Source organism: Heptranchias perlo, chromosome 34 (genome assembly GCF_035084215.1).
Source record: "Heptranchias perlo isolate sHepPer1 chromosome 34, sHepPer1.hap1, whole genome shotgun sequence".
NCBI classification, from domain to species: domain Eukaryota; kingdom Metazoa; phylum Chordata; class Chondrichthyes; order Hexanchiformes; family Hexanchidae; genus Heptranchias; species Heptranchias perlo.
In genome coordinates, this window is record NC_090358.1 from 9935355 (window position 1) to 9949172 (window position 13818).

General features: G+C 45.5%; 1 protein-coding gene across 1 annotated transcript; it reads left to right on the plus strand.

The window, feature by feature from the left end:
- The first annotated feature begins 901 nt into the window (after window positions 1-901).
- Window positions 902-13311, plus strand: det1 (DET1 partner of COP1 E3 ubiquitin ligase). Its single transcript, XM_067971405.1, has 5 exons — window positions 902-1279; window positions 3416-4526; window positions 6894-7084; window positions 10995-11186; window positions 12132-13311. The coding sequence occupies exons 2-5, from the start codon at window positions 3441-3443 to the stop codon at window positions 12319-12321; spliced, it is 1659 nt and encodes a 552-aa protein (XP_067827506.1). The 5' UTR covers window positions 902-1279; window positions 3416-3440; the 3' UTR covers window positions 12322-13311.
- The last annotated feature ends 507 nt before the right edge of the window (window positions 13312-13818 follow it).

Sequence of the window (13818 nt, forward strand, 5' to 3'; positions counted from 1 at the left end):
TGCCCTTGATACAGTGCAGTACCCCAGTACGAGTCAGTGTCTTTGGGGGAGGAGGATAGAAAATGGCCAAAAAACATAAAATGAGATGACTATTATTTATTTATTCTGGATAAATTCTCAGACTCATTAAATATTAGGGTTACAACCCCTCAGTCAGGTACACCCAGAGAGGGGGTAAAGCTCCCTCTACAGGGAGAGCGGGGTAACTGCAGGATATAACGCATCCTCTACAGGGAGAGAGGGGTAACTGCAGGGTATAGACTCCCTCTACAGGCAGAGCGGGGTAACTGCATGGTATAGACTCCCTCTACAGGCAGAGCGGGGTAACTGCATGGTATAAACTCCCTCTACAGGCAGAGCGGGGTAACTGCAGGGTATAAACTCCCTCTACAGGCAGAGCGGGGTAACTGCATGGTATAAACTCCCTCTACAGGCAGAGCGGGGTAACTGCAGGGTATAAACTCCCTCTACAGGCAGAGCGGGGTAACTACAGGGTATAAAGCTCCCTCTACAGGCAAAGCGCGGTAACTGCAGGGTAGCGTCCCCGCGAATCCTGGTAGGAAACGGGACCTGTTTTAAGTTTCACAGATCGTGGCTCCAGCCCGGGCGCGCTGCTGGCCGGCTACAAACTCTCACTAACCAACCTGTTTCGTGCATTAAACAGCTAGAAGGAAACATCAGCACTGATCACAGTCGCCGGCTGAGTACCGGGCGCGGTGCAGTGTGGGATAGGTCGCCAGTCGCCGGCTGAGTACTGGGCGCGGTGCAGTGTGGGATAGGTCGCCAGTCGCCGGATGAGTACCGGGCGCGGTGCAGTGTGGGATAGGTCGCCAGTCGCCGGATGAGTACCGGGCGCGGTGCAGTGTGGGATAGGTCGCCAGTCGCCGGATGAGTACCGGGCGCGGTGCAGTGTGGGATAGGTCGCCAGTCGCCGGCTGAGTACCGGGCGCGGTGCAGTGTGGGATAGGTCGCCAGTCGCCGGCTGAGTACTGGGCGCGGTGCAGTGTGGGATAGGTCGCCAGTCGCCGGCTGAGTACCGGGCGCGGTGCAGTGTGGGATAGGTCGCCAGTCGCCGGCTGAGTACCGGGCGCGGTGCAGTGTGGGATAGGTCGCCAGTCGCCGGCTGAGTACCGGGCGCGGTGCAGTGTGGGATAGGTCGCCAGTCGCCGGCTGAGTACCGGGCGCGGTGCAGTGTGGGATAGGTCGCCAGTCGCCGGCTGAGTACTGGGCGCGGTGCTGGGCAGTGAGCGGAAGGCCTGGCTCTTACACCGTGTATCAGGTAAGTGCAGAGTGAGCGCGGGGCCGGGCATGGAGCCCGGGGACGCACCGGTGCTCACAGCTAGGCCGAGACACAAAGGTAGACCCACAGCCGGCCACTGAGCGCCCTGGCAACGGGCCCACTCCCAAGGAGTCCCTGAAAACAGGCACGGGGGCCTCGGCGGTAGGGACTGGCGATGGGCACGGGTTGCTATGAACCTGGATACGGTATTGTGAGCCCCAATAAGCGGAGCTGTGTGTATCTGAGCATCATTAATTCTGTCATTGCTGCCCACTTTCAGTTTACTTTAAAGTGTTAATTTGAGGGGATACTTTTAAGCATGATACAAATTTGCTCCACTATTATGTCCTTCAAAGCCTGCTTCTGTCTGACCATTTTTCAGTGATCATGTTCGCAGAGTCTTAAATTAGATGGCTTGAAGCAGCTGTTGCATCACTGCTCGTTTGCAATGAAATAATGTCATTTACAGTGCTGATGTAGCCCTATATTGTAACACAGTAATGGTTGGAGGGGTGCATGTGTCAGAGTAATGCCAGTATTTGTGTCCCTCCTTGTTATTCATGGGCAGCTCAGTCATGCCCAAAAGGCCATTACTATCCCATTCACACATTTCCCTCTACTGTGTTCTACAGATAAGCTTCTATGTTACTTTTCAGCCAAATAGACTATGTTGTGGTGTCTCCAGCACAGAAGTTAAATTCCATGGGAGGATTGAGGAAAGTATTAAAGGAAAGAGAAATTTCAGATCAGGCAGTCACTCATAGGCTGAGGAAGTTAAGGTATCGGGCCCAGATGAACTTCATCGAAGGGAAAATTAGAAACAAGAGTAGTGCCTGAGGATTGGAATGTAGCTAATATAATACTGGCCTTAAAAAGGGGCAAAGGCATAACCCTGGGAATTATAGGCCAGTGAGCCTAGCAGTTGTTGTTAGTGAAATATTGGACGATATCTCTGAAAGAGGGGATGATGAAACACCGAGGGGCCAATTTTAACCTAACCACACCCCCCCCCCCCCCTGTTGGGAAACTGACGGGATCAGGACGCTGGTTTTACACCCACTTGATTTTACTCTCCGTTGAAGTGAGTAGAGAGTAATATTGGGCGAGGTGTAAAACCAGCATTCCACCTGATCCCATGGGTTTCCCGCCCGTCCAGTTAGGCTAAATTTACCCCCTTAGATAGATATAGAATATTATATGGGAGATAGTCCCAGTATCTAAAGTCTGTATTCATAACTGTAGTTTCACGTCCCTGGCATCACCCTGATGAATCAATGGTCTATACTCTATGGTTTGATGTCCTTGGTATCGATGTGCCTTAGGAAATATTTCACTTAAACCATTTTAATGTTGTGCGACTCTTCTTATGTGATATTCATAATCAATCCTCTAATTGCATCCCGAGGGACCACAACATGGTAGGAAGCCTTGCGTACTGATGGGACGATAACTCCTGGTCGGGCCACTCAAGCCAGACAGGTGGAAAGTCGGAGCCAGCCTAAAGGCAGTCCACTGGTCCTCCTAGTAGGACGTTGTGAGTCAGACTAATGACCTGGTCACGTAAAAATGCCTTTCCTTATGGAAACCAGTCTGTTACAGATGTAAAAATAAATATCAACTGCGGAAAACCACGATCTGCTGGATGTAAGGCAAGACGATATAATGAAGTCAAATATCTTACTCTGGACAGACAGCAGTGAAAGAAATGGGTTGCCTCAAGTGCCACTAGGCACAGGATACTCTAACTAACTAACCTCGTTGCTTCCATTGCTGCCACCACCAGTGATAGACCTGTACCCACCAGTACTTCACTCTTGTGTTATACAGTTCAAAATGCTCCCTCCAGAACATTCCCAGTTTAGAAGCCAGAATTTATAGTTGTCTTATTTTACAGTTCAAGTGGACATAGTATACACATTTCACACACCCACATATTAGATTTTATTAAATCCTAGGAGCAACATTAAGCGTGAAGTATAGAAATAACCAGTAAATAAATACCTAAGGTAATAATTCAGTGAGAATCATGCTCGTAATGATGTTGTTTGTGACACTTCGGTCTGGTACCACTAGTACTGACCAAGTGGCAGACAGGCCTTGACTCTCTGCTTTTCAATGTTCTGTGTGCTGTTGCAGAGACAACATGTGGTGATGGCTAAGAATGGGTGATGATGAACCTACCATCAAACCTCGTCGAATTGAAAATCAGAATGTTGTTTACCGTCTCGAGCGGCGGAGGATCTATTCTGGCAGGCCGGGTGCTCACTGGTACATGGTGCGTTGCTTGCATCAGAACGTATTCCCCAACTTCACTGTTGTTAACGTAGAAAAGCCACCATGTTTCCTGCGGAAGTTCTCTCCTGATGGACGCTACTTCATTGCGTTTTCCCTGGACCAGACCTCGTTGGAGATCTATGAGTACCAGGGTTGCCAGGCGGCCGAGGATCTCCTCCAGGGGTACGATGGCGAGATCATGCTGAATGGTGCCAATGACCTGCAGTCCGTCAACATCCGCGGCAAACTGTTTGAACGCTTCTTCGTCTTGCTGCACGTCACCAGCGTGGCGTCGAATGGGGAGCACCTGAATCGTGAGTGCAGCTTGTTCACCGATGACTGCCGGTATGTCATCGTTGGCTCTGCTGCTTACCTCCCTGAAGAACCTCATCCCCTCTTCTTCGAGGTTTACCGAAACAATGAGTCCGTTACGCCAAACCCTCGCTCTCCATTAGAAGATTATTCTCTGCACATCATTGACCTGCACACAGGTAGTCTCTGTGACACGAGGACCTTTAAGTGCGACAAGATCATTCTCTCGCACAACCAAGGGCTTTACCTGTATAAAAATATCTTGGCTATTCTCTCCGTACAGCATCAGACCATTCACGTGTTCCAGGTTACCCCTGAAGGAACTTTCATTGATGTTCGAACCATTGGGCGCTTCTGCTATGAAGATGATCTCCTTACCGTCTCGGCTGTGTATCCTGAGGTGCAGGGTGACGTACAGAACGCCACCTCTCGGCCCTTTAAGGAGAAGACACTGAACTCTTTGAAGCACAGGCTGCTGGTGTATCTGTGGCAAAGGGCAGAGCACGATGGTAGCGCCGCAGCTAAGCGCCGTTTCTTTCAGTATTTCGACCAGTTGCAGCAACTGCGCATGTGGAAGATGCAGCTCCTGGATGAGAACCACCTCCTGATAAAGTACACGAGTGAGGACGTGGTGACCCTCCGGGTCACGGACCCCTCCCAGGTACAGAACCAACACGCACTGGTGAACAGGTTATAGCCCCTCTCCACCCCAGTATAATGGCGCTTAAAGTGCTCAGTGGAAGGACACGTTGAACTGTTTGATACAAAGGCCCTGAAGTTCCGGGAATGGGGAAGGTTAGCTTTGTGGTACAATGCCTGTAGGAATGGGTGGCCAGATCCAGGTTCCTTCCCTTTCTAGCCCTATAGTGGCAAGGCCTAAAAACCGCTCGCCCAAAAATGGATGGGTGCATTATAATCTTATGTACGCCTTTAGCAATGCTGGACTCCAGGGACGTCTTTGAGTCCAGTGTCTAATGTTGCTGGAGCCATGAGCGGGAGGGGATTCCTGCATTGAAAGGCTGGTTTTTGGAGTGTAACTGATCACAGAGCAATCGATTGTATCGCCAAAACTGTCAGGAGGGCACCAGAGAAGTTTTAAAATTTTTGAGGCTACTCACCAGAGCCCTGTGGGACTGCCAATACTGCAACAGTGTGTCGCAGTTTAATTGATCCCTTGCCCCAGTCAGTTGGAAACAGCGCAGGCACCTGCCTTTAATGTTTAAATTACCTTGACCCTGGGATTTCTGATGGGGTCAGTGACACTTGCATTGGACAGTTGGAAGCTTTGCTCTGCCCAAGATCCCTCCCCAGGAATTTGTGGGCTAGAGTGTATTTTGCAGCATTCCAAATATTTTATGCACTTGTTCTGCACAAGCCCTTGGATTCCTCGATAACTCTGTGGTAAATGCACTGACTGATGTCGTACTAAACTGCTAGACCAGAAGACCCCTCCCTAGACTCCTCTGTCTTCCCTGTCTTAGAAACTAAAATCCTTCTCTTTGATCATGCCTTCAGGCTCCCTTCAACCTCTTCTGTTTTCCCTCCTGCTCACTATTCTCTGTTTTTGTCTTCACTGCTCTGAGACCTCTTGTATGTGGGGAGTGCTATAAAAATGTCGGAGATTGTTGTCCAAGATTTAGTCCGTGGTTTGTGTTCAGTCTATGGTGGGGTGCTGCAACTGGCCTCGGTGTCCCTGAGTTATGATGAGAAGTTAGTTAGGGTATCTGTTCCTGATCACTGTCCAGTGACTTCTGCTGGAAAATGTATCTGTGGATAAGATCGAGCTCAGCAGCAATGGCCCCTGCAGTTTAACAGCTTGCCAACACTTGCTGTCGTAGCGCACATGAAGAATGGACATGTGGGTAAGATAGCAGAGGCCGTTAAAACTGTATCCCAGCCAGAGTTAGTGCCTTCGGTAGTGGAGAGGGGAGGAAGAAATCAAAACCAGTAGTAGTATCCTTCATTCCTCTCCCTCAGTAAAATAATCCAACATAATCAATGTGAAAATGTTTTCAGGGGTTCATCCATCATATACCATATGCTGTAAAAGTAACACTTAATAGGATAATTTACCAAAAAAGATATCGCTCAGCTCGATAAAGGAGGCATCAAAAGATGGCTACCTTTTAAAGAAGCAGACACAGATTGTAACCATTCCCACATCCATAAATTAATGCTCCTGCACTGTGTCAGCATCTATAATCACAAATTTTTGGACACTCAAGATTGATTTGATTGATGTTGGGTTTAATATGCTCCGATTAGTATAAACATCATTGCAATTAAATATTCAGAGTAATTCAGAAAGATGCTCCTCCATGGGATAGAGAAAGCAGTTTGTTTTTACTCTTAAATTCTGAAATGAAAACATAAAATGCTGGCGATACATGGTAGGTCAGTCAGCATCTTAAGGAGGAAAGAGGCTTAGGTTTTGACCCTTTAGAAGTTAACAACTTTTGCCTGGATCATTTGGTAAAGGGAAGGTGTAACTGAACCGTACAGACTAGGAAGATCTATGTGGAGTTAGTTGTTCTCAATCAGGACAGTGGTTAAGACATCTACCTCTCCACCTGCACTTTCTGCCTTATAATCTCATCTCTCTTTTCCTGGGCCCATTCCTAACGCTTATCTGTGTAGCACCTTGGATCATTTTCTCTGCAATACACAAATTCAAGTTGTTTGTATCCTGCCGACACTGACTGTCCAGGTTTGTACTGGAGGTGGGGAGAAAATGTGGAGGAGGGGAAGAAACCCTTGCATTTTAAAATAAAATTTTAAAGTGCTTGCAGATATCTGCCCCCCCGCCCCCCCACACACATACACAATTGGAATCAGTGTTTCAGAGGCAAGCGTCACTAAGATGCTTCCACACACCGGCCAGATTTTCCACGCCACAGGTGTTGCAATTCCCTCCAGACGACGTCCTATGTTAATAGTTGACTGTCTGTGAATGTTCATTGATTGGTATTTTGCTGTCCTCAGGCTCATTTTTCCCCTCTTTGTGCTGTTCTGCCTCTGCTCCCTGCAGCCGTCATTCTTTGTCGTGTACAACATGGTGACCACCCGGGTCCTGGCTGTGTTTGAGAACACTTGTGACGAGCTTTTACAGCTGTTTGAAAATTTCTGTGACCTCTATCGAAACGCCACATTGCACAGTGAGGCCGTACAGTTCCCGTGCTCTGCATCCAGCAATAACTTTGCCAGACAAATCCAGCGAAGGTGAGTGATCCTTTTGCTCCCTGAAACACTACTTTATATTTTCAATTTCTGTCTGTATTTGTTGGCCAGAGGAAGGCTAACGGTGCCGGTAATGTGAACATGCGTGTTACAGATTAGCTATGGAAATGTTCCCTCATATTCCACACTGATGTTTCCCAGGTGAATGCACATCGCTGTTTACATAAAAAGGAAAAACTGAAACTGCTGGAAATGATGTTAATACATCCGTGACTAATAGCGCACAGTGTGGCTTCAACCTTCAAAGGGGTCCTCCTGGAGATTCTCTGATATCTTTCCCTATACAAAACCATTCTTAATCTACAACTGAAGTATAGATTCTGTATAAATAAAGACAGTGACACTGGGAGATTCAGAAACTTGCTCAGCAGAAATGTTGACATAACAATTTAGATGTCGATACAAAGCGTAACCAAAAGTTGTGACAACGGGAAATAAGAGTTCCAGACTTTCACTACTCTTTGTGTGAAGAAGTGCTTCCTGATATCACCCCTAAACGGCCTAGCTTAAATTTTAAGGGGCATAACCTTAAAATTAGTGTTAGGCTGTTCAGGGGTGATGTCAGGAAGCACTTCTTCACACAAAGGGTGGTGAAAATCTGGAACTCTCTCGCCTAAAATGCTGTTGAGGCCGGGGGTCAGTTGAAAATTTCAAAACTAAGATTGATAGGTTTTTGTTAGGTAAGAGTATTAAGGGTAACGGAACCAAGGCGGGTAGATGGAGTTAAGATACAGACTAGCCATGATCTAATTGAATGGCGGAACAGGTTTGAGGGACTGAATGGCCTACTCCTGTTCCTGTGTAAGGTGTGTGGTCAAGGGGTGTGCCCTTCAAGCAAGATTTTTAATAAAATATAGATTGTTATGCCCTTTTTCATTTAATGGCTTCACATTTTCTTTGACAAATTGTAGCTGAAAGAGGACAGGAATTTTGATTTTTGCCACATGTATTTTAACATGTTATGAATGTTAATGCTGAACAGTTTGGGTCTGACTGGGTGTCCTGCATGGATGGAGCCGGCAATGAGCCATGAGGTGAGCGATGGCCCAAATCCTTAGGGTTCCAACTTGATTCCTATCAGAACATAATTGTCATGTCCTTGGGAAGCAGCTCCGCCAGGCCCCAGAATGGCACTCATACAGGTGATGGACTCAGTCCTGCCATGAGAATGAAGGGTAGTAGACAGAAGGCTGGAAATAATAGACCAGTTATCTGTGGTGGGTAAAATTTTGGAGTCTATTATTAAGGAGACAGTAGCAGAACATTTGGATAAACATAATTTAATAGGACAAAGTCAACATAGCTTTACGAAGGGGAAGTCATGTCTGACAAATTTGCTTGAGTTCTTTGAGGACATAACGTACAGGGTGGATAAAGGGGAACCAGTGGACGTAGTGTATTTAGACTTCCAGAAGGCATTCGACAAGGTGCCACATAAAAGATTATTGCTCAAGATAAAGAATCACTGGATTGGGGGTAATATTCTGGCATGGGTGGAGGATTGGTTATCTAACAGGAAGCAGAGAGTTGGGATAAATGGTTCATTCTCGGACTGGCAACCAGTGGCCAGTGGTGTTCCGCAGGGGTCGGTGCTGGGTCCCCAACTCTTTACGATCTATATTAACGATTTGGAGGAGGGGAACGAGTGCAACATATCGAAGTTTGCAGAATGTACAAAGATGGGAGGGAAAGTAGAGAGTGAGGAGGACATAAAAAACCTACAAGGGGATATTGACAGGCTGGGTGAGTGGGCGGAGATTTGGCAGATGAAATACAATATTGGAAAATGTGAGGTTATGCACTTTGGCAGGAAAAACCAGAGAGCAAGTTATTTTCTTGATGGCAAGAGACTGGAAAGTACTGCAGTACAAAGGGATCTGGGGGTCCTAGTGCAAGAAAATCAAAAAGTTAGTATGCAGGTGCAACAGGTGATCAAGAAGGCCAGCGGAATGTTGGCTTTTATTGCTAGGGGGATAGAATATAAAAACAGGGAGGTATTGCTGCAGTTACATAAGGTATTGGTGAGACCGCACCTGGAATACTGCATACAGTTTTGGTGTCCATACTTAAAAGACATACTTGCTCTCGAGGCAGTACAAAGAAGGTTCACTCGGCTAATCCCGGGGATGAGGGGGTGGACATATGAGGAGAGGTTGAGTAGATTGGGACTCTACTCATTGGAGTTCAGAAGAACGAGAGGCGATCTTATTGAAACATATAAGATTGTGAAGGGGCTTGATCGGGTGGATGCGGTGAGGATGTTCCCAAGGTTGGGTGAAACTGGAACTAGGGGGCATAATCTTAGAATAAGGGGCTGCTCCTTCAAAACTGAGATGAGGAGAAACTTCTTCATTCAGAGGGTGGTAGGTTTGTGGAATTTGCTGCCCCAGGAAGCTGTGGAAGCTACATCATTGAATAAATTCAAAGCAGAAATAGACAGTTTCCTAGAAGTGAAGGGAATTAGGGGTTACGGGGAGCGGGCAGGAAATTGGACATGAATTTAGATTTGAGGTTAGGATCAGATCAGCCATGATCTTATTAAATGGCGGAGCAGGCTCGAAGGGCCGATTGGCCTACTCCTGCTCCTATTTCTTATGTTCTTATGAAGAGTTGTGGTGAGAGATCCCGTTATGGCAATTCCCCAAACCACTACTTCTGAGAGATTCAGAGAATGCCGGATACCAGCCTGTTGGAGAGCTGCAGACACTGGGACAAAGGTAGACAGAGATCTGGATTAGGGGAAGGCAAACAATGTGCTCTTTTGTTTGGAAGGGTGTCAATCACCAGAGATCAGGATATTCTCCTGGTGTCTTGGCCAACATTCTTCATTCGGTCAACAGTACCAAAAACAGGTTAACTAGTTGGATTGCCAGCTCTGGTTGGACCTATTCCTGTAGGTTGGGCTGCATGACATTTGGTCATGTGACATTAATTCATTTAACATTGTACAGCAGAAATGAATGGCCTACCTTTTAAATGTCCATTTATATTTCTTCCCTCGTTTGGGTGCTGGTCATTAGAAGTTGTCTGCTGGCCATCAGAAACAATTTAAGTTTATCACTAACTTTAGCCTTTCAGCTGAATTCAGTTATTATCTCTGCTGGTATGGCAGATTTATGACAATGCACTGTGCTTGATAGTTCATGGCTTTGAACATTTATTGCAATAAGTAGCATCCCATCGTGAACCTGGGACACTGTTATGGGTAATAACCCAAGACATTCTCCGTACTGAAGCTGTTTGTTTTATGACTGTGTACATATTTACACACAGTTACAGGACAGAATATTCTGGAATACTTTTTATATTCGTGAATTGACCGTTTGGGCCATCAGAGGCGGGAACTGGAACGTGGAATTACTTTTCTCCCAGGTCGCCAGCAGCAGCGCCTGGGAGAACGAGCATCCATTCTGGGAGAGTTGGCAGTTCTATAAATCTGGTCATGGATCTCTTTGCTATTTGTGGGATCCTGCTGTCACAAAATGGCTGAAGCATTTGCCTACATAAGATGGTCACTGTATTTCAAAGTGATTCATTGTACGTGAAGCCCTTTGAAATGTTTAGGAGAGATGTAATAAGGAGCTGTGTATCCTCATTCCCACCCTCCTTAATCCTTGCTGGTAGTGTAGCTGCTACAGTCTTGCTGGTGACTTTGACCCCCATTTCTGTGAATCCAGTGGTCAGCCTTTTTAAAAAAAAATGTGTGCCCATCAAATTCTCAGCAGCAGAGTTCACGTGTACAACTTTTGTTTATTTCTAAGTTTTTGCTTAGCCTTCATTGCATTTTAAATCCTTAGCCCGTGTCAGAGACGTTCACCGAGTCAGTGTAGACTGAGTCTCTACAAACTGCAGCACCGGTTCCAATCTGTGAAACCTTGTCCTTTGTTTTCAGGTTTAAAGACACTATTGTGAATGCCAAGTATGGGGGTCACACTGAGGCAGTGAGACGACTCCTCGGGCAGCTGCCTATCAGTGCGCAGTCCTACAGCAGCAGCCCATATCTTGATCTCTCGCTCTTTAGCTATGATGACAAGTGGGTCTCTGTCATGGAGAGGCCCAAGACTTGCGGTGATCACCCCATCAGGTAATGTAATCCACTCCACTTGGACAAGGCGGAACATCGGGTGAAATTGATATTCCCTGGTTGAATGTTAAGTGACATATACAGTTTTTTCTTTTTCCAGGGTACTGGTTTTAACTATTTCTAGTCCATATAAACTAGGGAGAGTTATAGTACAAGCACAGGCTGTGCAGGGATTCCCTTTCATAGAATTTTACAGCTATTCGACCCATTGTACCTGTGGTGCCTCTCTGAAAAAGCTATCCACTTAGTCCCATTCCCTTTATCCTTTCCATTTACCCTTTAAAATTTTTCTTTTTCAAATATTTCTCCACACCCCTTTTAAAAGGTTATATGGATTCTACTTCCACCACAATCTAGTAGAGCGTTCCATGTACTGACTCCCCCATACCTATTATTTTTGTGTCTTTCCTCCTCACCCCCAAGATTTCTCCCCATCTCTCCTGCAGTTGCTGATTTGCTTCTGATGTGTAGTTCCACAGATGCTGGCTACTCTCCAGTACGTCATCCAAGTGGTCATTCTTGACGTGAGCCTAGCTAATGAGTAAGGTATATTCATCATAGCTAAGCTCAATCCTGTTCTCTCATCCGATGTCCACAGACATGTGCCTTTTCTCACAAGTTGCTGGATCCTGATCAGGAGTGGGAACCCTGGATGATTGCCCCCTCCCTAACCCAGGGAGGCTAGTTGTAGCAGCACAACTGAGAGAAACTAACTCTGCACAGACTAGGGAGTGAAGCAAGGACCTTCTGGTCTGTATAGCTCAGTGCCACACTGGGTGGGTCAGTTAATTGTCTATATGGCTTAGTGCCATACCAGGGGAGCACTTACCCTCACGCTCCAGCTCCATTTATTGCCGAATTCAAACCTGTGACTAACATTTCAATCATTGTGTTGCTAACCTACTGCTGCTGAATTTTACAAGAAAATATGATCTTTCTGTTTAGATTTTACGCTCGGGACTCGGGTCTACTTAAGTTTAAAATCCAAGCAGGGCTGCTGGGACGGCCAATTAACCACACGGTGCGACGCCTGGTAGCTTTCACTTTTCATCCTTTTGAGCCATTTGCCATATCGGTGCAGAGGACTAACGCAGAGTATGTGGTCAGTTTCCACATGCGGCACACGTGTGTGTGAAGACATTGTGCAATCTACGAGCATTTGTACTGTTCGGTTTCGCTGCGTACTTTTTATGGGGCCTCACGAAGGGATCCTTATAAAACTCTGAAACTACCAAAGGTAGAGCTTTGAAGATCATCAGTCAAAAGTGGTAACACTCTAGTAACTACCCCTTAAAGGGGCATGTCAGATTCAGGCCTCTGATTAGTCTTTGAATGATCAGGAGCTTTAATGCAGCAGTTGTCTCAGCTGAAACGGTAAACCTTATGTATGTGGTGTGTCTGGAGTGTTGTCCTTATCCTTGTGTGTCTCATTCATTTTCAGTTCATTACATATTAGATGTTAAAACAATGGCAGGCAGACCTGGTCATTCGAATGGTTAACTGCCGAGTAGAAAATGATGGACTCCGTGCAATAAACTTTGTTTATAGTTTTGCCATTTTGGGGAAAATAAGTACCATTTTAAATTGGGAACCACTGATGGATGAGTCTCATAATGATCCTGGGGCGGGGTGGGGGGGGGGGGGGGGAGTGGAGCCTGAGAATGCTAGTGTAATCAGTAATAAAAACAGAAAATGCTGGAAATACACAGCAGGTCTGATTTTGGAAAGAGAAAATCCAGATTAATAGCCTTTTATTGGAAGCTTCCAATCATTAGGTTGGTCCTATCCAAAATGTTAACCTGTCTTTTATTTCCAGTATTTTGAGTATTGTTTAACTGACACTGGGTGTAAATTACCAGCTCTGTCCAATTTAAGGTACTGTATCCTCTTTTTATTTCACCAGTGATGTGAATTTATTGTACCAGATTTAATTTTATGTGGAAGTGTCCGTGGTACAATGCAACTCTTAAAATTTGTTTTTTTATATAAGAATTATTGTATGATGGATTTCTAATTTTACAAATGAAATATTACATGGGCTTTAAACTTATTTTTTCATATGAAAACGCTACATTTTGAAAACACCTTTTTATGTGTGAATTTATCACATCAACTGTGTCAATAAAATTTTTAGAAAATGATGTGTTTCATTTTCTGTTGATTTCTTATTTCACCTATACATGTGCACTCTATCATGCTATAGAGGGACATTAGAGACATTATAGGAACAGTTCAGGAACACATGCCTATATATGGGGACACTTCATGGACAAGTGCCAGAATCCATTAGATCTTCAGTCTACTGCTCTCCCAGTTTCTGTTTACACAATGAAAGATGCTTTTCATTTCTGAGATCTGTGAAAGTAATATCAAAAGGTAAATGACCAAAGTTTCCATCATTCAGGCTGTTTTTCCCCTTGAAGTTAATTGAGTGTTCTTGCAATGGAACTGTTACAATTAATGCCTATTGCTCCCCGATTGTTTGATGATTGAATGCACTACCTGGTGGGGTACTGATCTGTACAGACTAGGAAAATCTTGGGTTCCAGTTCTGGTCTGTGCTAAATTTCATCGTCCTTAAAACATATATGTTGATGGTGCTTGTTCTTTTATGAACACAGGAATGTTCAGG